Source organism: Labrus bergylta, chromosome 13 (genome assembly GCF_963930695.1).
Source record: "Labrus bergylta chromosome 13, fLabBer1.1, whole genome shotgun sequence".
Classification (NCBI taxonomy): domain Eukaryota; kingdom Metazoa; phylum Chordata; class Actinopteri; order Labriformes; family Labridae; genus Labrus; species Labrus bergylta.
This window is the reverse complement of record NC_089207.1, coordinates 9,665,727-9,692,301: the sequence shown is the minus strand read 5'-3', so window position 1 is coordinate 9,692,301 and position 26,575 is coordinate 9,665,727. Positions and strand designations below refer to the sequence as shown.

Here is a 26,575-nt window from a genome sequence, read left to right as displayed (position 1 = left end):
CTCTATTTCACAACTGTCTTTTCAAAACAAAGCATGTTCTGTTTTCTGCTGGAGAAGTCCGGCATTTTTTCAGTCTGTAGAAAAATCAAATCCCCGTTCTTTATCCAGTATTTATACACCTTAATGCAGATTTTCTTTTGGAGAGAAAAACATCTTGATTCTCGTCAGATCTGTGATAAACAAAAAGAAAAAATGGAAACATAAAAAAAGAAAATCAGAACAATATCTTGTAACAATTTGAGGAATAATTTGGCAAGCACAAATTCCAACTGTTTGCTTGTTTCAGATGGATTTATCCAATTATATTCTGCTTTTTCTCTGTTTCATATCACAATGAGAATATGTTCGGACTTGGACACCAAAAGTTTTTTCTCCATAAATTAGGTGTTATGATTTTTTAATTTTTTTGCAGTTTGCTTTTTTTTAAGAGTAAAAAATCTTTCCCAGACAGAAAGTTGCAGTATCACCTTTTCTTGATCCATTTTCATGGGAAGAAAATTGCTCAAACTTTGCCCCATCCAGGCTGAGTTTTCACTTGTTATCCTCTTTGATGAGTTCAGAGTCTGTGAGGACTTTTTGAAATAGCTCTCTTCCTGTTCCAATTTATTTTCCTTTCTTCTCTCTCCGATTTGATCCGTCTTAATTTAACTTTCTCTCCCCCTATTGTTTCCCTTCTCTATCGTTGAGTCTCGCCTTTGATAGTTTCCTGACCTTGTCTCTTTCCATTGTGCGAGGTAGATTAAAAGGAGGACCAATAAAAGGAAATGAAAGTTACGTCAACCAACATTGTGTTTCAGCCTGATCTTCTACTGCCTGTTTTTTTTTTTTTTTTCAACATTTGTTTTTGTTGCTTTGCCTCAGGCGCTGGTGCCCGGAGAAAGGCAGGAAGACGGAGGACGACTTCTTTCTGTTTTGTCAGCAAAGGGGGACAGGCGGAGAGAGGAGAAAGATGCCCAAACCGGTAAGTTATGAACATTTGTAGCACAGATTTGTAGCACTCCATGTACAGAGATGCCACCAACACTGCCACTCTGTAATTCCCCACAGTTGTATCTGTGTATCTGCTGCATGTCTCAGGACCGGCCGGCAGAATTTTCCTTCCACAAATTATTTGAAGTTATTGAAGGTGGTTGACTTCCTTGTTTTGGAGAAGTGTTTCTGGTGAGCTCTGCCATCAGTCTCTGCAGCATTGAAGCGTCTCTGCAGCTGGATGACAAACTGCAGGCACAATATGATGAGATAAGACTTTGTGGTCATGACATAATCAAGTTAAAATCCACGGCTTCTTGCAGTTAAAACATCACAGTTTTATGGCTCTCGTGTGTTTTGTTCTTGGGGTTTAAAAGTTCTTTGAAAGGCATTGTTTTTTTTCACTGAAGTGCAGCATGCTGAAGTTTTTGGGCCATTTATAACCGCTAACATTATTTTTAAAATTGAGCCAGGAGTCCGCCACCGGCTCTCCCTGTCAGAAATAATGTGTAACAGAAGTGCAGACTTTTGGGAAAGCAAGCACGCACGCACAAACACACACAAACACGCACACAGAAGCACACAACAGTGGGTTACTCTGTGGGACTGTCCTGACTGCTGAAAAAAGAACAAACACAAAGAGGGCTTTCTCCGCTCTATTTTTAGACTGAAGGACAGTGGGAGCTTTCATGTTGCTCTGACACTAACACATACAGGGTTTGAGTTTGAACTGCGGCTTAAAAACCTAGGATTATGGGCTGAGGCTTGTGAAGCCATCTATTACATTACCTATACTGTGTTTTCACCTTGGGAGCAAGAACATTCACATTTCATTTTTCTAAACCTCAGCATGGAACAAGTGATTCATTTCATACAATCAAATCAATGAGGTGAAATGTCACATTTCTGAATTGTTATAGTATTGAGGGTTCCAATCCGGCTTCGGCCCTGCTGCATTTCATTCCCCAATCGCTCTCCACGGGACCTTTCCTGTCTCTTAAGCTGTCAATCAATCAATCATTATTTGTATAGCCCCAATTCATAACAAGAGTTAACTCAAGACGCTTTACAAAAGAGCATATAGGATAATATGCAGGCAGGATTTCTGCTTTGTATTCCTCACGTTCCTGTTGTCCACGCTTCCTTGCCGCTGATGTGGAGGTCAGAGCAGGCCGTGCATGAATGAGGACGGCGGTGGTTGAAGGACGACACAGCCCAGGCAAAAAGTCAGAAAAAAACCTTTTCAGATATATTTATCCCCAGTGATTCGATAATTGTATCAGACGAGTCAGGACAAACATTGCTGTATCGACCCCTAATTATTTTTTATATGTTTCAATACAAAGAAAATCGAATCAATGCAGCATCTGATCAACCTCAGTGTTGTTAATTGAGTAACCAATCACCTGACTGTTAACCTAAAAACTCACATTAACTAAAGATAGATTTGCTCGAGGTCAGGGGGAAACTGCAGCAGGCCTATGAAGCTTGTGTTTGCAGGGTGTTTACAATCCTGCTGCCTGTAGCAAACATCCTGACTGCTCACACCGTTATCTACAGCCAGCCAGCGATCGCGCAGAGCCCCCAGTCTATCAATCAAAGTAATGGGGAATTAGGCCAGGCTCAATTCCTGGAAAGAGACTATGGGAACATGTGATGGAAAAAAAAAAAGAAGCAGCAAGAGGATGAAGAGAGACATAGAAGGTGAGGGAAATGGAGAGAGGACGGAAAAGTGAGGCTGGAATAAAGTTGAGACCAGAAAAAACTTGAACTCTTCTGAGATTTTATTTTGATTTTTGTGGTTAAATAAAATCTAGCTGTTCAATACGAAGCTTTAATCCCCCTCCCTCCTTTTGTTTTTTGTTTAGCAGCCACACTCCTTTTATAAATCAGCCTGCATGAGTCTAATCTTTTACAGCTATACAATGCTATAATGAGAATATGCACCTTTATATCAATCCTATGTGCAGTATGTAGCCGTTTAATTACGTGCACCGAGATCATGGCGGTCGCGTGCATACACTATGCATCGTGCACTGTTCACAGGAAATAAATGTCACCGCCCCCTCCCACTCGCTCGAGGTGAATTCTCCGGAGAATATCCTGCTGCGTCCTCACATCAGCGCACTCGAACTTGCTTTCTCTTTCAGGAGAAACTGCGGGTGAAGTCCATGGGGAAATTTTGGCTGTTTGTGTTCGCACATCCAGCTCCCCCTGAAAATATCAGCAGATTTTCAGATGTTTTCTGCTTGTCAGAAAGCACTATTTGAGAGGGCAGCCCTCAACAACTATTACCGTCTTGAAACGACAATAAAAACAAGTTGAGTGAGACAAACTGAGAAATATTTCTGAACAGTTTTTTTCTTGGATGCCGCTGTATTGGAATCACTGAGAAGAAATTCCTGACTACATGTAGAGAGAAAGAAGGAGAGGAGAGACAGAGCCGTGTGCACGTCAGGAAGGAGGGAAATTTGACAAGAGTAAGCAAAAGAGAAAGTTGAAACGGACGAGTACAGTTCAGATTATTGAAACACACCGTAGGGGTTGAGAGAAGGCACACAAAGGGACGAGAGAGGATTTGTGAGAGGACTGATTGACGGGCACTTTGTTCAGATCCAGTCCAGGAAAATGACACCCTTGCCGCCCTCGAGGGGAACTCCCACTCCGGTTACATTCGGGTACAGCTTTGACATTCAGCCTCACAGTTTGACAGTAAACACATCAGCCCTTTCGCTGCTACGTCTGCACTTGTTTTTTGTTTTTTTTGTACTTTGAAAACACTCAAATGTCACATTGGATTTAGGGCTGAAGCTAAGTGGCCCCCACAGGCAGGCTTTAAGCTAGCTTGGATCCATTAGACTGTCTCTAATGATGACAACAAAAGAACCAATATATAGATGAAAAACTCATTGAACATTATGTAGGTGAGGCAAGTAAGCCTATACAAAAGCCTCAGAGGGCCTCTTTATGTTGAAAGCAGTGTTCTTTCCCCAAAAGGCGAATCAAGGCCTCAGGCGGGCCATTAAAACGTGGATTTGGTCTGGACCATAACGCCCCTCACGGCTGTGTTTTAATGCTGTTTTTGTTTGGACAAACACCTCAAACACACACACACACACACAACAGTGTCCCCCTGGTGCTCATGTCTTTCATCTTGTTCAAAGGAGGATCGTACAAAGGGGGCTCTGTGTCGGCGGGTGAACCAGACAGAGAGTGTTTGGACGAACAAGAGGTGATTAAATCAAATTAAGAAGAGGACATGCTAAAAAACAGTCTCATCTTTTCTTTTTCTTTTAGGACCTCACTGTGCTGCACATGTTTTATTAAACAAACAAACTGGGCGAAGGCCAAAAAGATACATTTTTATATAAGCTTCGGTCTTTACCAGCCTTTTATTATTCATCAGCCTGCACAAACGTTCACTCTCACTGGAAGGAAGAAGCAACTAGACTTTGGTGGTCAAGGGTCAAAGTCGTTGTGACCTTGACTCCATCCCATTCTTGTTCTCACACTAGCCACTTTAACATTGCTAATTCAAGGCGGGACTTTTACGTCCGTGTTATGCCTCGCCATCAGTGTAAATGTCACAGAGGTTTAATGGCAGAATGAAGTGATTCTACTGCTCGGCAGGCACCTCCGAGAAACTGTACAGAGCTGTGTGTTAACATGTTGTGCCTCTTGTGTTTCTGCAATGACGCGATGCAATGTAAAATCAAACACTGGGGCACCAATACTGTACAACAGTACAAAGGCGTAATGACAGTGGAGCATCTTAACAACACTGTTGCGGGATTGAAGCTTTAAAATGACTTTTATCTCCATCAGTCCCGTTTCACTCCTCTGTAAAATTAATCTCCAGTAAAAACACTGGTGGTGCTTAGCAAATCAACATGATAACGTCCTATATTTCCTGCTTTCTGCACCAAAAATAGATAATACCCTTTTTAATTTCCCTAAAAAAGTCTCAAAAAGACATGGTTGATAAAATACAACCCGTCTTGGTTTGAGGTATGCAACCACAAAGCAGTACTTCTGGTTATAGACTGATCTAATATGAGAAGAACGACCTACCAGGTGTATCCAACTGATTTCAGAAGAAAGAGACAACATGATGAAGTGATGTTACAATATTTTGTGCTCATACTTGTCAGATTGTAATCATAGTTTTTATGAAAAAGACACAAATGCACTTCTTCCAACATGAGACTTTAATGTTACATGGCTGTCAGATTTAGGTTAATGGGTGCGTGTCTGAAAAGTCTGCAACCCTGAACGGGATCAGCGGTATAGATAATGGATTAATGAATGAATGTCTGAAAAGAGCTGACGTTTCAGGCAGACTGACCCCTTTCTAATTCTAAATAATGCTTTTGATATTGAGAAGGACAAAGAAAGGACATGGGGGGGGGGGGGGGGGGGGGGGGGGGGGGGGGAGAAGGGTAAAAAGAACAGCAAAGATGGAGACAATGCTGGAGAAAAAAATCATTCTACTCATTCAGTAACACACACACACACACACACACAGAGACACACACACACCCTGGGGGGTTAAATGTCGCTGGAGAATCCTTACAAAGATGTATTGATTGCTCATATGCTTTGGTCAGTGAATGTGTTAGCCCGAGGGCACTGTGGGGTGTGCATGTGAGAATATAGATCTGTTTATGGATGTTTGAGTTCATGTATGCATCTGTATACATAAAGTTTGAGTCGATGTGTTAATGTGTTTTAATTTGAACCATATATTTGCCTTCTTAGAGGGGAAAGCATGTCTGCTTTAAGCTTTATTTGTGTGTCCGTGTCCGTGCGTGTGAATAAGTGTGCATCGGGTCTATTAATCCAGGGTGTGAGATGCGGCGGCACATCATACATTATTGATTTATTGCTGCGTTTTGCACATGTTGCCCCTCCTGGTGACGGTGTCCCAGGGGGGCTGATAGCTGGAAGCTGGAAAGGGAGCGAGCAGCGAGCCTGCGTTGGAGGCTTTAAATATTTCAGAGGGCCATTTTCATTTATATAATGGGAATTATCCAAGTCACTAAGTCTAATTAGAGGGAAGGTGTGAAGTTCAGCAGTCCTCCCACCTCCTCTCCCTAACCTCCCTCTAATTCAGTCACTGCTTTATTGGAATGTAATAAAACAAAGTATTGCTAAAGCACTAGGATAAAACATTCACATCTACATTAGCTTCCAAAGCTGAGCTCAGGGGATTTATAGCTCTGTGATTTATGGATAGACATGACATGACCAAAGGGATGCAGACAGAGCTCCTCACTGGGTCCTTGGCAGTTATTCATGTTTTCTGTAACTCCTCAGTTACAGTTCAACAAGAGCAGTGATTGCATTTTGGTTGTCATGACACGAGAATTTTAAACAATTAAAACAGTTTAAATAACTGCTTCAGTACCACAGCAACAAAATAGAAATGCTAGGCCCCAAGTTTAGGGTTTTATTTGACATTTTAATAAACAAAAAACTGCAAGCAAAGTCTTGAACACTGTCTGAATTGCACAACAACTTTTGTGCGATTTTAGCTTTGTATATATAAAATATGACAAATACATCACATTTAAAGCTTTGATACTTTTTGATACGATCAATAATTAAATTAACAGAGATTGTATCATTTTAAAACGTGGTATCAAAAAGTAAAAGTATCGCACATTTTGAAAGCCTCCACTGCTGAATAAAAATTCCCATTCCTATGAATGTGCCCTGTTTCTGAGAAAGGTCCTAGTCTAAGACATTTCCCAGAACTGGGGACCTTTGGGGGTACATATCCAGCACACCAGACTATGATGTGGATAAAGTCATGGGAACTTTATTTGATCTTTAATAAAGGTCCTCACTCTATAGGTAATACTTTCTGAAAGTACTATCTCTAGAGCGAGGACTTGAACATTTGTGATTGGTAGAAGACTTGAAGCTTTCAGAAGAGCAGCACAGCAGAGAGTCCTTTGATCGTTTAGATCTGTTGTCATGCTGTACTGTCAATCTCACCATTTTACACTTGTATGTTAAGTATTTAGGGGGGAGGGGAGTGCATGAGGTGAAATACAAAAATAGTTAAGATTTGATATTCAAAAACAGGAACAGTCTGGAACAGTTTTGGCTCTGGGAATAAGGAACTTTTTAGTCCCTTTTAAAGGATCTCTCAGGACTAAAAGGCTCCTGGTGTGTGTGTTGGAAACATGGCTTTAAACTCAGCGATTAATACATATCATGATATTGTATACATCAGTAATCCAGCACCCCTTAGGGCTCCTTACAGAAAGGGTTTTCCCAGTGCAAAGTGGAAGAACTTGACTGACCCGCGCAGAGTCCTGATCTTAACCTCACCCCTCACCTTTGGGATGAACTGGAAAGCTGGCTGCGAGCCAGAGCTCGTCTTCCAACATCATCTGCCCCACCTCACTAATGCTCTCATGACTGAATGAGAGCCAATCCCCGTGGACAAGTTCCAAAATGTGGCCTGGAAGCAGAAGAAGGGAGTTTTCTCTTGAAGCAATAAATTCATGCATTTAAATGTAGAACTGGACGAACAGCGATCACCTTTGGGTGCTTTGTTTGAGTGTCGACATACTTTTGACTGAGTCACGTTCAGATCGTTACCAGACATGTGGAGCTACTGCAAAGTAGAGTCGTGCTAAAGAAATGACTCGACTTGAAATTAATTTCACCATTTCGTTAAGATGAATTGATTTAGTAAACGTGTTTATTTGTTTGGATCGCCATTAGTCTCCCTTCTAAGGTACTTTTCCAAACATGCAAACATGACATTAAATTGACAGAATTCTATAATTTAAAAAATCAAAAGGCAAAGTATATGTAAAAGAAATGAAATAACAACAATGATTTTCATAATTATTGAAACAATTAACATCACTAACAAATACTCTTTGGTTTTTTTTTCTCTAATCTGAGGATTCATGTAACTTTTAGCTTCAGTTTCATGCAACTTTCAGTTGAGTATCTTTGGATTTTTGCTGTTTTTATTTATTTATTTGTTAAGGATATTTGTCTTTATTGGATAGGACAGCTGAAGAGAGACAGGAAAAGTTGTGAGGAGAGAGCAGGGGACGACATGCAGCAAAGGGACAGAGGTCGGATTCAAAACCCCGGCTGCTGTGATGAGGACTGCAGCCTCTGTACACGGGGCACGCAACATAACCACTAGTCTACCCGCGCCCCAGATTTTGGATGGTTTGTTAAGAAAATCCAACAAATTGCGAAACTTCTCATAACTACAACACATTTTGTAAGACATTTGAATACTGTAGAGACTAAAAAATAAAGCAATTTATAAAAAAACAACAGAAAATTTCAGATTGGAAATTGGTTTTTGGATCTTTTGCAAGTCATTGGCAGAAAATCAAAAGAAGACAATCGGTCGAGGACAATTAGTTGGCAAACAGGTTTTATTCTCTTGCTTCTTGCTCTGAAAATACACCCAGTTTTAGTATTCTCTCTTTGGGATTTGTATCACACTCGGTTTATACTTGGAGTTGGAGAAGGGTTTTTTCTCCCAAATCTCCAAACTCCTTATGCTCCAATCCAATTCAGTCCACAGATCCCAGGTCAGACTTTTGAATGGATTTTCTGTCATACATCCTTCATACCTCGCTTTGAATTTGGAAAAACAAGCATTAAAAATAAGAGCTCAAAATTAAGTGGATATTGGAATAAAAAAAGTGTGTTTTGGACAGAAAAGGAGAAGTGGAAGAACGGAAAGTAGTTTTGAAGCGGAACAATCTGAGCTGAAAAGAGAGAGGGAGAGTAGTAGAGGACACATATAGATGAGAGGAGGTGAAGGAAAACAGAGAGGAGTTGATGAATGGGGTGAAGAGGAGGAGAGGATGATGAAGGGGAACAGCTAAGAGAAAAGGTAAAGAAGGCACTATGGCCCTGGTTGCCTTTAAAGCCTCTATTAACCAGCTTAGCCAGCAACAGCTTTTAATTATGGCTGTCTGAGTCCTTCATACATCAACAGGTGTTCAGTATTGCGTAGGAGGAACTCTGCATGTAAACACTAGCCTACTATTTAGCTGTCACTACTTGTTATGAATAACACGGAGGCATGGAGGACGATGGTAAACACAGCCAGCTAAACGGAGACTGACATGCACACTGTATTTTCCCCAGAGCCTCATGGGCAAAGATTTGGCAAGAATGTAGATAGAAAAAAATCCATATCCAGAATTTGTGCAGCATACTCAACTTATAACAGCAAAACAAATACAGCTCATTTCTCTTAAAAAACAAATTATGCTTGCTTTGTAATTGTTGGTGGTAAATATGTTTTCTTCTGATATGGAACCGTTAATTCAGAGGAGGGAGAGAAACTTCTGATCGTCGAACAAAATGGACAGAACAGTGACGTCAGCCAGGTGACCAAAAGCAAAAAGCACCTTAAGATGTGTGAACAGGACTAAAGTTAGAGCTTTATAATGTGGCCAGGAGCTGAAGTGTAACGAGTGCACGGCTGCTGAACTGTTTTCCAGGAAAATGAAAGCCAGAAAAAGACCCTGCAACATCTTACATGGTTTGTTTTGACATGACAGGAGCTTTACATCACATCCAGCCAGGAAGCTGATGCAGGCACCACAAATAAACATTAAAGCCTAACCTATAGACATTCTGTAAAGCCATTATTATATAACAAGTTAGAAAAAACGATTAAACTTGTCAAACCATTCACAAAAACATCCCCATATATATTCCAATATTTATTTGTAGTTTTTAGTTTTTTTGTGCATAATACAAATAATACAAGAGCAGACAATAATTCAAACAAACCAACACGGCTCACACATGTACATTAAAAATGAAAAGTGAAATTGCTTTCATAGCTGCCAGTCATTCAATACACTCACATATGCATTACATTAAGTCTCTAAGAAGAGGACTGTGGGGGGAACGAGGTGAGTTTTCACCCCTCGTCAGCTTTGTCCAAATGGGCAAGAAATGGGTCCCAGATGGCCGAGAATTTCTTAATTGAACTTGTCCTCAGGAACCATTTGTATGGCTGACATCATTTCAGAGATCCATTTCTGAAAAGGCGAGTCTCTTAGCGATAATCATCCCCAGTGCTCGGGAGCATTGCAGACGTGAGGGAAGACTTTCAGTTAGCTGTGAGCAGCCAAAGATTGCAAGTCCAACATCTGGATAAAAGAGTTTATCATCGGCCTTAGAATAGCAGTCAAATATTTTGGACCAGTGAGCAACGGGCAGGACCAGAAAGCGTGAGTCAATGTGTCCTCTGAAACTTGTCACACAACGGGGAAACTGAAGAGTGGAATCGATGCAACCTGTGTTTAGAGTTGTGAAGTTATTTATTTATCTTTAAAGGTTTGCTTTTTTAAGGTTTGCTTTTGGGGATTTTGATGCCTTTATTTTGAAAGGACAGTGTATAGAGTCAGAAATCGGGGATAGAGAGACAGTGGGGAACAACATGCGGGATTCAAACCTGGGCCGCCTGCTTGCTGGACTGCAGCCTCTGCTCATAGGCCATACGCACCAACCACTAGGCCACCAGCGCCTGATTTCATGATTTTTTTTATATATATATATTTTTGGGGTGTGGTGGGATGGGGGCTAACACTTTGTATTTTTGAATGTGAAATAATGGAATTTCAAACATCCAATAAAAATGCAATCAATCGTTTGACGGCCCAGTGTGAAAGTGATTCTCAGTCACAACCAGGTTGAAGTGAAAGTAAGAGCTCATTCAACACAGGATTGTGAATGGAGTTGTTGTATTGTACATGTTGGTTGATGAGTCAGTGCTGTTGTTGGTTTTCATTCACGACCAGAGCTCATTGGCTGTGAGATCTTCTTTGGAGTGGGTGCTTTCAGGTTGTTAGAATGAGTGTAACATCCTGTGTGGTAGAAACATGCTCACTGTCATTTTGAAGTGGGGATCAGCAGCCTTTCTTCTGTCATCCAAGTTTTTACCAGAGCGCTCAAACAGTTTAAAACACGGACCTTAGCTAAAGATGATTTATATCTGTTTAAGTTGAAACCAAACTTACAGTGCTTGAGGTCCACCTCTATATATACATGAGCTGAAGTGGAAAACCAACTGCTTTCACTCAGTTTGCAAACCTTTTTTTGTTTGTTTTGCAGGACGAGCTCAGGATCTCAATAAGGAAAAGAAAAATGTTTGTCATCCTTGAAACATTCCAACCTGCACTTCTTCAGCCTCTTGCACTATTTAAAAAAAAATAATAATACAAATATTGTAGGGTTCACAGTTTCAGAGTCTTTCCAAAGCAAGCGTTCTGAACTCTGCTACAACAGGGAGAATTTATTCCCCAGTGTTGGACATTTTTCCTCCGTAATTACAAACACACTTTGCCCCAGATCTGCCAGGTTCAATAAACCAGCAGTGTGGAGAAGTGGTTGATATATTCCTGTTGGTGGCCTGAGTTTTATTCTTTATCTTTGCAGTGTATGTGATAGCAGTAGAAGTAGGGGTGTTAGACTGGAGGGGAGAAGGGCCTGAGGACCCAGAGCACCTTTGTTAAAAGGTGCAAGAATGAACAGTGGTGGATGTGAGAAGGGGCACACAGGGAGGGCTTTTTTTTTTACCAGACCCATAACTTTGTGGTGTGCAGCAATCTGTCATTATAATAGGTATCACAATACAGAGATTAAGACCATTAATATGTTGGTATTTGCTGCGATACTGAAAACAGGTGATACGTTGCATTTCTCATTTCAATTTGAGGACAGCTGTCTCTTTTGACATCCAGCTTCACAGCACTATGTCTGAGCAAAGAAAAGAACAGTTTACTGATAGTAAAAAAAAAAAGTATTTGCATATGAACAATTAATCACAGCGCATTTGAAACATCATTTTAAACCTATCATGATGCTCATGTATATCATATATATTTGATTGGACATGTGGGTACTTGCAGTTTCACAGCTGAGCACTGATGAAGTAGCACCAGAAGCACAGAGACAATATTGATTATAATAAATGCAGCTAGATTATTTCTTGCATAATTTAAAGAATTAATGTAAAGTTTTTCTTGTATGATCTGAAATGTGTTCCGCATATGATGAAAAAAGGGCTTCAGGAGGGTCAACAGAAAATATTGTGGTCAGTGGCCAGACTGAGGCTGCATGCTTTATCTGCTAACTGTCGCTATCAGCTAGAAGACATACTGCTCTCTCTCTCTCTCTCTCTCTCTCTCTCTCTCTCTCTCTCTCTCTCTCTCTCTCTCTCTCTCTCTCTCTCTGTGTATGTGTGTTTCTCCTCCAGCAGACACACACATGCACGTTCAATTTTTCTGCAGGCACAAACACACATTCACACTTAAAACAGTGCCCCTTCCAGACAATAGTACTCTGTATTAGAGGGATTTTTCTCACAGCTCTGCACAAAGGAAATTGGTGTTATTCACCTTTGTGCAGAGCTGCAGTGTTTCCACAGATGCTGTATTTCACATTTCACCCACTTCTATTGTGTTGTTCTGCTGAGGCAGATTTCTAGTATACAGATTTATTATTCTGCTTGTCTTTTTACAGATTAAACATTGATTGTATGATGTGCTGGTAGAGTTTAATGTTTAAATCTATGATTAATTGTCGAAAATGAAGATTTAATGTTTTTCTTCCCCCGCGCTCCAGCGCTCTTTAATTGTTGAGAATTAGCTGCTTTTTATTCTGACTTTATTCTTTTTACTTTTGCTAATGATTGTTACTCAAAGCATGCGATTTCATAGTAATTTACTATTAACACAAATGAATGTAGTCCCTTAACTGTAGTTTGATATTCTTTCCTGCGTGTTGCTTTTGTTTCGATGGTCAACCTGCTTGGGTCTTTACTCGAGGGGTCAATACACTTGAGGTCACCCTGCCAATGAAGAGTTCAAGCCCTCCTTAAGATACCCTCAAGGCTTTGTGCAACATTACATTAAAATCAGCAGCAAGGGCGTTGCTATGGAGACCTTATCAGCCAAACACAGACACACATGAAATACAAAGATGTGAACACAGAAAAATGCCATATTGTGTGCAAATTGTGAAGGCATGTAAAGCAACCATATGGCTGCACTCCCATGCATAAACACAGATGTCTGTCTCCCTGCGACACACACACACACACACACACACACACACACACACACACACACACACACACACACACACACACACACACACACACACACATCCCCATATGGTTGTTTTCCCATACTTTAAAATCATCTACTGTGCTGAAACTCTTCATGCAGAGCTGAACTAATGCAGTAAAACACAACCAAATACGTTTCTCTCTCCTGTTGGACATTCGATCTTCACAAGTTGAAGTTGAAGAACACAAAACTATCAGCAAACATTGACACAGGCAGTATAAATATCCTACAGTGATATTCCGTTGACATAGCTGAACTACAGAAACGTGATGTCTGAAGTAGCACACACAAAGGAAAGGGCTTCAGGTCAGAATTCCTCTCAAATGATTCAGTATTCAATCATTTCAAATGAGTTATCTCATTTTTTCTATCACCTCCAGTTTTTATTTGACTCATCATTAAGTTGTTTGAGAAAAAAAACATGCAGAAGGTTTGGGTTTATCTTCTGTCTGCAAGATGCTGAAATGTTTAACTGTGTGTGTACAGAGGGCATGGATTGCTTCTGTCTACTGAACATGATTTATCCTCCGTATGTGTGTGGGTGTGTGTGTGTGTGTGTCTGTGTGTGTGTGTTTGGTCTTAGCACATTTTCCAGGTCAGTTGAGCTGTCTGTGAGTCTAGTTTCCTCATTGAGGGTTTCTTGTGATTGATGTACTCTGTTCACCTCAGGCGTTATGTCTGTCAGTCTTTGTCTCTCTCACACACACACACAAAAAAACGAACACACACATGCACATGCACAGACACACAAACATACTATTGGTGTTTCCCCAAGGCAAGTCACAAGTAAAGTAAAAGCAACATTGTTACGTCTTCCTTGTCTTGTACCCTTTGTCTCTCTCTTTTGTTCCTCCCTTCGTCTCTCGCTCTCATTAAGGGTTTCTTCAGGACAGAGTCATTTGCTTTCACTGCAGCTTGGTTTGCATACTGCAGTAAAGACAGCACAGTATAATGTTTTAAACCTCCGGTGTATTTGTGTTAGTTTCCAGTAGGAACCAGGCCCAATGGGAAAACTGCCTTTTCACACATGCATGGAGTTGCCCCTTCATACATCCCTCAAGCTGTTTTTACACATGCACTACTGAAAATATATAGAAAATGTCAGGCGTACTGCCCCTGTAATCCTCCGGAGTTGGCTATTCACACATTACCCTCACAGCGGGAGACTATCCTGGGGGCCGTCTCAGGAGCGGGCCATGATGTAAAAAGAACAAAGTGGAAGTGGCTGACAAAGCAACAGAGTCTTCTCTATGACACTGATGATAATTCTTGCCTTTATATCAATGCTACCTGTCGTTCAACAGAATCAAAATGTAAACAAAAGAGGAGAGGAGAACACAATGGCAAACAGAAAAAATCATTACGATGTTTCTAACATAAACAGATATCACACCGGTTGCATACCTGTCTCAGGTTGTGTGCCAGCTGCATGATATAAATGTCAGCCCGCTCACAGGTTAATTTTCATTTCTTGCCTCAGTCTCACATCAGCTACACCATGTGATAACCTCACTAGGTGGTTGGCAGGAAAAACTCTGGGTAAATTTGGAGAAAAAAGTGCGAGGGAGTTATCCCTGTCGGAAAGGAGGAGCATAGGCGGTCTCATGAGGCAACATGTGATGTAAAAAGGGCACTGCTGAAATTGATAATGTTTTCAACATGTCCAAGATGGCTGATGAAGCTATTGAGTCCAAGCCTTGATAACAGTTTAACCTTCATGTTATTGTAAGTGTAACTGGACACAAGTATAAACGTATGAGTGGTAAAATAAACATCATCATCTCAAATTCATTCCGATCATTTCAAGCCCACTTGCTAGGATTTAATTTTCCTGACTGTATCCTGCTGGGTTTATAATCTGGCCAACCGTGACTCCTTCCTAAAATTTTACAAGGGGGGGCTGTCAGGAAAATTCAAAATAATATATACATGCATGATTTTTTTAGGTGTTAGTTTGCTTCACACTATACATCTGCTGGCTTGACGCACTATTAAAAACCTTGCGCTGTTTAATATTGTTATAACCTGAAGATATTTCAAGTTTCACAAAGTTAGCAAAGTGTTGATTTGGCAGCAGATTTAAATTAAGTTTCCACTTTCTCATATTTGGCTCAGAAAGTCACAACTGACTGCCCAGATTCTGGCTCTCCCCTTGTGACTGTTTTCCTATTTCTGCAGCTGAGCAGCAACCCCTCTGCACTGCAGTGCTGCCACTGCTCCCAGTGGCAGTAAAACATTTAATTATTTTACCATCATGAATAATTCAATATTATGCGCTTGTATCTGAGCTTAGCTTTTATCTGCACAGTACACAATAAGTGTAGTCAAAGTAGAGTGCAGGGAGAGCTAACAGTCCTAACATGTCGAAAAAATACAATAAACTCAAAAAGGTCATCAGAGGTCAACGTCAAACTTTTGTGAAAAGCATAGAGAAGACAAAAGAGAAGATGTAGAGAAGATGTCATTTTAAACTATTGGAAAAGGTGCCTCATACTTGGAGGAGATGGGGAAAGGTAAAACTTTAAATTTGAGTGAAAATAAGAAATAAAAAGTTCTCATGAAGTTCAGAAAAACCCTTTGAGTTCAAGTTGAAGTTTCTGAAGTAGCAGCAGATGGGGGGCATGCATTTGAATGGATTGCAATTTTCACATCTTGTTGTGAATCTGTTCTTTCATCCACTTGTCAAGTCATCATTTTTATTTGTTTCTCATCTGTTTCAAGAACCGTTGTTTTATTTGTTTTCAATATACATTTGGGCATCATTAATTGGCATGCCAAAGAGGAAATTATCCATTCTCCGAACTGTTTCAGTATTTCTTGTGCAGTCAGTCACTCTTTTATCTTCTAGTGCAGAGGGTCTGCATACCATGAAGAACCAGTAGAAATGTTTATTACAGCAATTCTTCTGTATTTCCTGATGGCTCTCAGTGGATCTTCACAGGTCTGCATGGCCCTCTTTCTTTTCTCTCATCCCTCAGATAAAGTATACAGTTTATTCTCGTATTAAAAATTAATGTGTGGGGACTTAATTATAGATAACGTCTGGTTAAGGAAATGCTGCTGGAACTCCTAAGTGGAGGTTTCCTACTAATTTTCCCTCTTCAGCGTGAAGTGAAAGCAGCTTCTCTCTGCAGCTTCCTGGCAGAAGGATGAGCAGCGTAAACAGCAGGCAGAGACTGACAGTAACACTGTGTGTGTGTGTGTGTGTGTGTGTGTGTGTGTGTGTGTGTGTGTGTGTGTGTGTGTGTGTGTGTGTGTGTGTGTGTGTGTGTGTGTGTGTGTGTGTGTGTGTGTGTGTGTGTGTGTGTGTGTGTGTGTGTGTGTGTGTGTGTGTGTGTGTGTGTGTGTGTGTGTGTGTGTGTGTGTCTCCATAATGTAGAAGTCTGATAGGAGGACACACACTGCTGACACAGGCAGTCCTACAGAGGATTAACAGAAGTTAATAGGCTGGATGTATTTTGCTCCTTGTTCTGGAAAAAAGGAAATGTGCACTTTCAAATGTGGTTAACTTGTTATGTAGCGTAAACTATTTGTAGCACCTGCTTTGTAACCTTTACTTGTATATTTAATTTCTTCCAAGAGGTCATTCTGTGGTGGGACCTCTTCAAATGTGTTGCCAGTTTGAATTGTTCCCCTCCCCCGTTAAAATGCAGTGATCATAAATTAGACTATTTCTCTGTACAAAGCTGTGATATTTCAGGATTGAGGTATTCCCAACAATCATTTTAACAGAGTTTCACTGTAAAAGCTCAGTGGGAGAATCATCATACTGCATTCTTTTTCTTTGCCCGTGCGTGTGTGAGTTCAGCCTCATGTTTGCGTGCCACATACTGAACTTTAAAGATCTGCTTTCATAGTTATCCTATTCAGAGATATTCAGTAAATATTCTCATTGCTCAGTTTTGGGACTAGATGTATCTCTGGATCACACACAGTCATGCAAAGATAATGTATGACCTTAACTAATACTGAATGAATCTTTTCCGCCAACATCTACATTTTGAGAATGATAATCTGTCCACATACATTAGGGATACATGCATTGTGTGGACTTCCCATTGAGGCAAAATTCTTTGTGTATGTAATACAATATGTTGAGAAATGGTTTCAGGGTCTCTCTGGATCACGTGATAGAAAAGGATTTTTTGTGATAATAACGTATTTTTCTTTGTAGCAAGAGGAGGCAAAAAGTATTTTTTTTTTACATTTCCCAAAATGCTTGAAACAAGAGTTTTATTTACTTATCTATTTAATTATATTCCTCACAAATTAATGCATAACAAGGGGTATGGTATAAAAAGTGGGGACTATGATCACACCCTAAATTGGACAGTGCACTATGTACTGTTTTTTTTTCTTTACTGGTCTGATCATTTAATTGTGTTTTCTTTATTTCTGCAGATCAATGTGCGTGTCACCACCATGGATGCTGAGCTGGAGTTTGCCATCCAGCCCAACACGACAGGCAAACAGCTCTTCGACCAGGTAAGCCACACACACACACACATTCATGTTTTTGTGCCTTACAAGGACCATGACTTGACTTGTGAATAAATTGTGAGGGCCGACAATTATTAGCAGCTAAATGGTGCAAAATACATCTTGGAAGGGGGTCAGATCAATTTAGTTTTTTGGTTTTGAACTTGCTGACCTTTATAAAGAATAACTTTCTTACAAAGTACAAATTCAAACCAATACTGACCAAGTCGGTTTGTGTGCCAGTGGGTGATTGCCTGGCTTAGAGTCAGTACTGGTTCCATTAAAAAACAACAAAGTGCTCTTTGTCTCTACCCAGAGCTTTTAGAAGACAGTGGATCTAAGTGTTGGGTGGATGGTGTGGGTCTGTGTGTGAGTGTGAGTCTGGGAAGTAAAAGGGCAGCTTTCAGCATTGTTTCATGTCAGGCTCTAAAGGCTTGTCGAGGGCTGTGGTGACATGAAGAGAGGAAGACAGATAAAAGAGAGGATCTTTGTGTTCCGTCTTCTTTGTTGGCTGTTTCTTGAACTCTGTGGTCGATTTTATTGTACAACATAAAACCACACAGTCATATTAAAAGCTGTACGGGGCATGTTTATGTTACCGTTACATGCATTCTCCTCTCCAACTACAAATTCTGGTGTTCATCTTGTTCTTTTATGTATTTTTTATCTCTTGTTCTGATTAACTGGCAAGACAGAGACCGTACAGCGACGTATTACATTAATAGTTCAAACAGTAACGCCCTGAAAAAAATGTTTGAACTTGCATTTATTGTTTCTATACTTTAAAAATGGATATACACAAACTTGGATAAGAATGAAGAACCCTTAGTACTTCAGATAGAGTTCAACAATAGAGTTTTTAATAAAAATAATTTTGAATCGATTTATCAGTTATTTGACCAAGAATGATTTTATTCCTAAATCTATTTGTCTCTGTAAATAAAGCCCCAAATCACAGCGGACGTTTTTTTCTTAAATCACTGTGTAGAGATCAGTTTTCGAATTCACTCTTTATAGTATAACTTACTGAGACTTAAGATGAACAAACGTGATCAAGTTCTGTTTGGTATTCATCCTTTAAAACTTTTTCTTTTGGACTTCTGGTCAAAGCGTACAAGCTATTTAAAGATGTCCCCCATGCTTCTGGGAACTAGACTGAGGTGACGGAAGGTGGAAAGAGAGTGAGCGAGCAGGTGTAGAAGTCATGTTAGACCTCAGTGGTAGCTGTGAAGTTTCATATGTCCGTCATCTACCTAAAATAGATGATGATAAAGTAGATGCACCTTCTTAAGCACACGGTTCTGCTTTATCAAAAATTAGGTGGCATACACAAACAAAATGCTCCGTCACAAACCACCTCCACAGATGTTTCATTTAGACCACAGGGGGCTGTTTGAAAAGGTAGAGAAGGGATATAATATGTCCTCTTTAACTCTTCTGTGTTGAATGTTAAACACAGAACAGGATATCACATATCTGGCAGTGAACTGTGAGCTCTGTGATAATGAGCCATGCCAGAGGAGGCCTGTTTTCATTTTTAAATGGTGCAGATTCATATGAATGAAGAGAGGGCAGTAGTAGTAGACACACACTCACATACAGATAAAGAGAATGATAAAAGGCAGTGACACAGAAAAGCGTTTTCATCAAACTAACCCTCGACAGCAGCATCGAGCGAGAACACCTTGATGCTTTAAAAACCACAAACACTTCTAAAGGTGTCGACATGAACAAGTGATTTCATCCAATATCAAAGAGAGGAGTCCCATTCGGTTTTCCCAGCGAGTCTTTTTTATGTCACCCGGCGTCCCTCTCGTCTCTCCCACTTATTATTCCTTCTCTTTCATCCCGGCATTCCCAGATCGTTGATCCCCATTCTGAGGCTTCAATTCCACATCTGAGTGCATGGCTCTCAGCATCCACCGAGCTTTCTCTGCTTGCAATATTCCCAAACCAAATGGGCGCCATGCGTGTTAGTGTGGATTTATAAGAGTGTTTGTTTGTGTGGTTACAGAGCCAACAGGGTTTTTAGATGGATGTTTCAGTGTTTTTCTTTCATTATCTGTTTACAGCTGGACTTCTCTGATATACACAGAGGATTTTCTTGTGTTTATTTTAGCGTGACTTTGTGTGTCTGAGTGTGGGAGAGAGTTAATTATGTGATGGTAAGTGCTATCATATTGACTGTGTAAATCACATTAGGGTCGGAGTTAGTGTCCACATCCCCCCAGGGACTCTCTCTCTCTCTCCCCCTCTCTCTCGCTCTGTAAGTGGTGACAGTTTGTGAATGGCAAAGCATGTGAGTGTGTGGGAGAGAGAGAGAGAGAGAGAGAGAGAGAAGGGATGGAGGACAAAGTTAGTAGTGAATGAAAAAAGAAAGGACAAAAAAAAGATTGAAAATGATTAAGCACCATAAAACTGTGACTTTGCAGTTGTAGAGCAGTCACTATAGATGGGAACTTCTATTGCTGTTGATTAGTGCAAATGTAAGAACAACATCACGGCAACTTCAGTTAATTATACCCAAGTCTGATCTTATGTAGCCTGGAGTAAGTCGACAGCTGTGTCATTATATTTTCATGTAAATGATAAACTTGCACCATTTTGGGGTTTCGCTGAATTTATTTCCAGTCATTATGTCGCTGCAGAGTTTTAAATTTATGAGCCAATGAAGTCTGCTTTTCCCAAAACCATAAATGTGATTAATGACCTAATGTGCTCTCCAACTTGTAATTTTTTTGTCGTATCAAGGTAGTCCTTGGAGAGATCCAGATAAATAGGTTTTGTGCACTCTAAAATCTACGGAAATTCTTGTACCTGTGCTGTCTGCATGTGTCAGAGAGGTTTACATCAGCACCCTGTAAACTGGCCGTGTCGTTTCAGGTGGTGAAGACGGTGGGTCTGAGGGAGGTGTGGTTCTTTGGCCTGCAGTACACCGACAGTAAAGGCTACATCACGTGGCTCAAACTCAACAAGAAGGTGAGAGACTTTGAAGACAACCACTCCAACATTCCCTCCCCATGTTTATCTTTGTGCAAATATGTTAATTTCCACTTCTTGAAAACATGATCAAAGTTATGAAAGCCTCTCGGGGGTTAGACTTGAGCACGCTAAAGTAAGAAGTAAACTTGTGTGCATATATTGACTTAAAAATTCAGTTTAAAAGAGCTTAGATCTAATATGTCTTTAATCTTGTTTTCAAAGAAGACACAGTTTGATTTACAAGAAATGTATTCATATGTTTACATCCTTTGAAGACGTAAAGGCAGAGGATTATGGGTAAAATGTTTGTTTGTGTGTGTTCTCTGCAGGTGACCCAGCAGGATGTGAAGAAGGAGAATCCTCTGCAGTTTAAGTTCAGAGCGAAGTTCTTCCCAGAGGACGTTTCTGAAGAACTCATCCAGGAGATCACACAGAAGCTCTTCTTCCTGCAGGTACTGAGAGATTAAACTACCTGACCAGATCCGTCTGTTATAAGGTCAACCAAAATTATACTAACATGAAGCAGACTGATGCTGAAGACGTGCTGTGATATGTAGCTGTTTTCTTTATGTGTAGGCATGTTTTTTTTTTTTTTTGCATTTCTTAAATTTCTGGTCAGATGAACACTTTTTTAGCATTCTTCAGTTTGATGTTTCCTTTTCTTTTAACTATAATCAGTTCTGCATACATCTGAAAAATATGCCATATGAAACAAACTAGAACACTTTCTGTTTCAGCAAAGGCATTGTGTGATCAGGTATTACAGTAGTACGAGTATCAATGTATATAAATGATACGAGGATATACTTCCTCGTTTTAAAGCCAGAGGATCACCACAAGACTTAAATTTATGTCCGTAGTGAAGTTCATGGAATTCCCTCATTTCTGACAGATGTGACTTCTGATTGTTTTTTTTCTCTCAGTTATCTTGATATGAGATTTTATGAGTGTGACTTTGTGTTAATGTGTGTGTGTGTGTGTGTGTGTCTGTGTGTGTCTGTGTGTGTGTGTGTGTGTGTGTGTGTGTGTGTGTGTGTGTGTCCTCCCTGCAGGTGAAAGAGGCCATCTTGAACGATGAGAACTACTGTCCTCCAGAGACAGCCGTGCTGGTGGCCTCCTACGCTGTCCAGGCAAAATACGGAGATTATAGCAAAGACATCCACAAGTCGGGATACCTGGCCTCAGACCGGCTACTTCCGCAGAGGTACAGTAAATACACAGCTGTACTAAAACCTAGTATCCTCTACCAAACAATAACAATAACAAGATATACTTTACTATTCTCTGCCTTTTCTGTCTTTGTTTTGCTATGCTGACTATGCAACACTAATTATTTTCCATTTAATGCAATGCTATGCATCATTTTGCATCTTCATTCTCTGCTATTGCTTGCCATGCCTTGTCATACTTTATCCTGTTTGTGTGCATTGTTGCCCTGTAGGGTTCTAGAGCAGCACAAGCTAACTAAGGAGCAATGGGAGGACAGAATACAGACCTGGCACGAGGAGCACAGAAGCATGCTCAGGTAAACGTACCGAGATAGGTTTTTTTTACAGCTCTGTGATTCTGTGGATTTGTGGATCTGTGTGGATGACTTACTTTTACTGTTGCTTTAATGTTCATCATTGTTTCATTGTGTTTGTGTGCAGGGAGGATGCCATGATGGAGTATCTGAAAATAGCTCAGGACCTGGAGATGTACGGGGTTAACTACTTTGAAATTAAAAACAAGAAAGGCACGGAGCTTTGGCTGGGGGTCGACGCACTCGGACTCAACATCTACGAGCACGAAGACAAGTAACCAAGTCACACACACACACACACACACACACACACACACACACACACACACACACACGCACACGCATGCACGGCGCTGACATAGTTATGAAGTTGAGTAGTCCATTTAAAATATGTTGCAGTAATGAGGGGGCCAGAGAAACTACTTGATTTGATTGGTTGCTCTTGGTGAGCCATATTTCTGATATCTTGGGACCAATCAGATAAATTAAATATAATAATTCTGCAGTTTTGACCTCAGTGTATACAAAACATTTGACGGAACAAAGAAGCTGAAAGAAACAAATGTTTAGAAAGCACTTCACAGACTTTTCGACACAATTTTTTTCCCCCTGAGTACACATTAGCGACCCACTGATAACAGCTCTATGACCCACCAGTTGAGAACCTCTGGTCTAATAGTTGATGTGATCAGAACCTCGTCGAAACCGAAATCCTAAAATAAAGAGGAAGAAATTGAGACCACACCTACAGATGACACCTACAACACCAACTAACATGTTTTAGTTTAAGCTGCTGTGGATCAAACTTTTCAGTGACATCCTGATATCAATTGACTTAAATTTTGGCCAATAAAAGTCTTAAACGTGGATTATTAGGGAATGAATTCACTCCAAAGAGGATCTGTATCTCAAATGACACTGTTGCCATGTTTTATTTTGTTCAAAAGTTTGATCTGTAGACTACAGCTCTCGCCGTGGCATTGAATTGCATTAGTTTGACAACAGCGCCCTCTTGTGGTGATGAACAGAAAATAACCTGAAACAAGCCAAACACAGACCGACACAAAACTTTACAGATGATTTGTATTTGTTGAACTTTGTGTAGAAACTTTCACATTCAGTTCCAGATGGATATGCATGCTTTGTGTGTTTCTTGAAGTTGATAAAACTTTTTACTTTTTTACACACTTGTGACAGAAGGCCGTTCAGCTGTTCTGGTTCTTACCTGTTTAAAGGCAGCTTTTCCTTCCCACTGATATTTTTGAAAATGTTGGGTTCTTGAAACATATTACAAAAGAAAATAGTCGAGGGAGTCGCAGATTGAGTGATCGATTGACTTTGTCTTAGGTTGTCACCAAAGATCGGCTTCCCCTGGAGTGAGATCAGAAACATTTCCTTCAACGACAAGAAGTTTGTCATCAAGCCCATCGACAAGAAAGCTCCAGTAAGTGTTGGAAATATGTGGGATAGTTATCTCTCTTTAATGTACCATTGTTTTAATAGCTACCATCTTCATCCTCTGCATCTCCTCCAGGACTTTGTCTTCTACGCCCCTCGGTTGCGGATCAACAAGCGCATCCTGGCGTTATGTATGGGAAACCACGAGCTGTACATGAGGAGGAGGAAGCCCGACACCATCGAGGTGCAGCAGATGAAGGCTCAGGCCAGAGAGGAGAAGCACCACAAACAGATGGAGAGGTACAGGAAACACTGCTTTTTTCATTTTCTATAAGTTTGTCTGGAAGCATGATCCGTCTCTTACTCCTGACGACTAGCGACAGAATCTACAAAAACTACAAAAACTAGGAGGAGGGTTTCCACTTTAACTCTGTTTTAGTGTTTCGCTTGCTTTTAGTGGTGCAACATGTTTTGACATGATTAAGCAACTCAAACAGAACGTTTCTGCTGAGTGCATGATCTCTAATAAGTAAATTAAAAAAAACACGCTCACCCTCAGTAACTTAAAGGGGTGCTGAATCCTCAACCAATAAAATGTATCAAAAGTATTTCTGGACAACACAGCAACATGTTTTTATTATTGATGGCAATATTAAATATTAAAATATTCTGGTATTTTTTCCAACCTACAAATAGAATTTAGAATTAACTGAAATTCCTAAAGTCTGAAATGAAATGAAATGATGACGCTGTTTGACCAACAGGGGGCAGTGTTGTGTTGATAATAGCATGCTCATGTTAATGTGCAGGTTTGATCTGTTTCAGTCAAAAAGAAACACAACATATTGTTTAACTACTGGTGCACAGAAGAGACACTTTTTAAATAATGTTTTATGAATATCATAAGAAGAAGAAGATATTCAGTATTATTCCCACGAAGGGAAATTTTACACTCTGTTGTTGACCATGCTACACACACACAGGCTGAAATACACACACATGCACAAACAGGATTTAAGGACATGGACACTAATGGAGAGATGTCAGAGTGAGGGGGCTGCACACAGCGAGCGCTCCTGACCTGGTATGGGGGAGTACGTGCCTCGCTCAGGGGGAGTGCTCAGGAAGTGTCCTGGTACCTATCCAGCTATCAGACCAATTTCCAGACCAGGACTTGAACCGGTGACCCTCTGGTTCCCGACCCAGGTCCCTACAGACTGAGCTACGGCCGCAATAATGAAGCACTTTTGCACTCGTGCACTTTACCTGCCGTAGCTTTGATGGTCACTTTATCCTCTTTGTTTGTTTTGAACAACATCGCACAGTCACTTTAAGAAATGTATAAATGTGTCTCTGTCAGCTGACATTTATGTTGTTTATTTAGTCATAACTTGTTGTTTGCTTTCTGCTTGTCACTGCTTTATATAAATGGGAACACGTGTAAACCATTAACCTGCCAAGGGACTACAGATGGAAATTACCCTAAGGCACCAACTTGACATATTTATATGTTTATGATCATTAATGTGCACTGTCCCTATTTAAAAAAAAAACTATATTCTATTTTTTCCTGTTAACAAACGTCACAGGAGTCGGCACACACATGCCACAGAATACTGAACACTTGACACCTGGACATTATCTAAACTTAACACACAATGTCCAAATAATTCTCCTACATACCTGTAGGTTTACATTCCCATAAGGAGATACTGTGCTGAATGAGATCTGAAAATGTCATGTAGAAAGCTGATGGAAACTGACTGGCTCCGATCAGACTCATAACAAACTTTCTTTGGAGGATTATTTTCACTATAGACGATTAACAGGTTAGGAAATACAATGGGTTTGCTTTGTGTTATTTGAACAGAGCACAGCTTGAGAACGAGAAGAAGAAGCGTGAGCACGCAGAGAAGGAGAAGGAGCGGATAGAGAGAGAGAAGGACGAGCTGATCGAGAGGCTGAGGCAGATCGAGGAGCAGACGCATCGAGCTCAGAAAGGTACGCCTGCTGCACCCACACCAAACACTGACCCGTAATACTCCTGGACGATCATATTGGTGAGAACCAAATGAAGTTTTTGACAAAGCGGTTCGAGGGGTTTAAGGGTAATTCCAGATTAACCTGCTTCCCCTCTGAGCTTTGTTCATCATTTCTATCACTTACAATACTCTCGCATTCATTAAACTAATTGATTTCATCTGGAAAGTGATCGAATTCTCATTTATCTTTTTCGTCCCTTCCACTGAAGAATACTGCATTGTGTATTTATGAAACTTATTTTTGGGGGTTAAAGCCTGAAATCAAACCTTAATACTTCATGAGGATGTATCATAAACTTACAAGCAAAACAGTCATATTTTAAATTAAGCTTACCAACTTTCTGATTTAGTTTTGTTTAAAATTATGACTTTCTAATTTCCTAATACTTTATTTCCTGCGTATTCTCGTGTGCTTTCTGTGTTTAGCCAACACTCAACATCTCAAAGCTTCTTTTTGTTGTATGAAACTGAACTCAGAGGGGAATACCTCGGAGCTAGATCAACACCCCCAGACTTTATTTGAGTTAAGCTGACTGAAACAAAGCCTGAAGATACAGTCTGAGATATTGAGTATCATGAAGATACGATACAATACCATACACTTTATTGGCCCCACAGGGAAATTTTTCTTTGGACTCAAAGTGCTGCCTGACTCAAAATCTGTCTGCGTTATTCAGGCTCTCTGCTTCAGGATCTAAATGAGCACGCTTGTATAAACAAAGAGCGTTTAAAGCGTCATGTGATGCTTCTTCTACACAAGACTAACGACTGTTCGTCCGTCTGCTTGAGTCAGACTGACACAATGTGAAGAGAACGATAGAACATTCCCAGGTAATAATCAACCACATGACGGTACTTTACAGACGTTTTCAGGTTTTGAGTTTAGAGTAAGTTAGACTCGGTTTACCCTCTGATCTCACTGTGTGGTATACCCCCCCAAGCTTACTCTGAATATAAACAACACAATTCAAAAGTCTGGACCTTCACAGAACAATATCTACAATTTCAGTTTAACACAGATAACGAAAAACACAATCCCA

The 26,575-nt window shown here is 40.3% G+C and overlaps 1 protein-coding gene across 9 annotated transcripts in view; it reads left to right on the top strand.

Annotated features, from left to right (window-relative positions):
• The window catches only part of LOC109995427 (radixin), a 44,759-nt gene that overhangs the window by 11,356 nt on the left and 6,828 nt on the right, over nucleotides 1–26,575 (top strand). For all 9 annotated transcript variants that reach the window (XR_010667624.1, XR_010667623.1, XM_020649162.3 and 6 more), the window contains exons 2-11: nucleotides 862–961; nucleotides 17,514–17,597; nucleotides 20,475–20,570; nucleotides 20,903–21,025; nucleotides 21,626–21,777; nucleotides 22,015–22,098; nucleotides 22,223–22,369; nucleotides 23,443–23,539; nucleotides 23,630–23,793; nucleotides 25,364–25,494. Coding sequence is in view for 7 of the 9 variants with exons in the window: in XM_020649162.3 (XP_020504818.2) it covers nucleotides 950–961; nucleotides 17,514–17,597; nucleotides 20,475–20,570; nucleotides 20,903–21,025; nucleotides 21,626–21,777; nucleotides 22,015–22,098; nucleotides 22,223–22,369; nucleotides 23,443–23,539; nucleotides 23,630–23,793; nucleotides 25,364–25,494 (1,090 nt within the window). In the remaining 2 variants the exon portion in view is untranslated. The remainder of the gene's footprint in view (nucleotides 1–861; nucleotides 962–17,513; nucleotides 17,598–20,474; nucleotides 20,571–20,902; nucleotides 21,026–21,625; nucleotides 21,778–22,014; nucleotides 22,099–22,222; nucleotides 22,370–23,442; nucleotides 23,540–23,629; nucleotides 23,794–25,363; nucleotides 25,495–26,575) is intronic.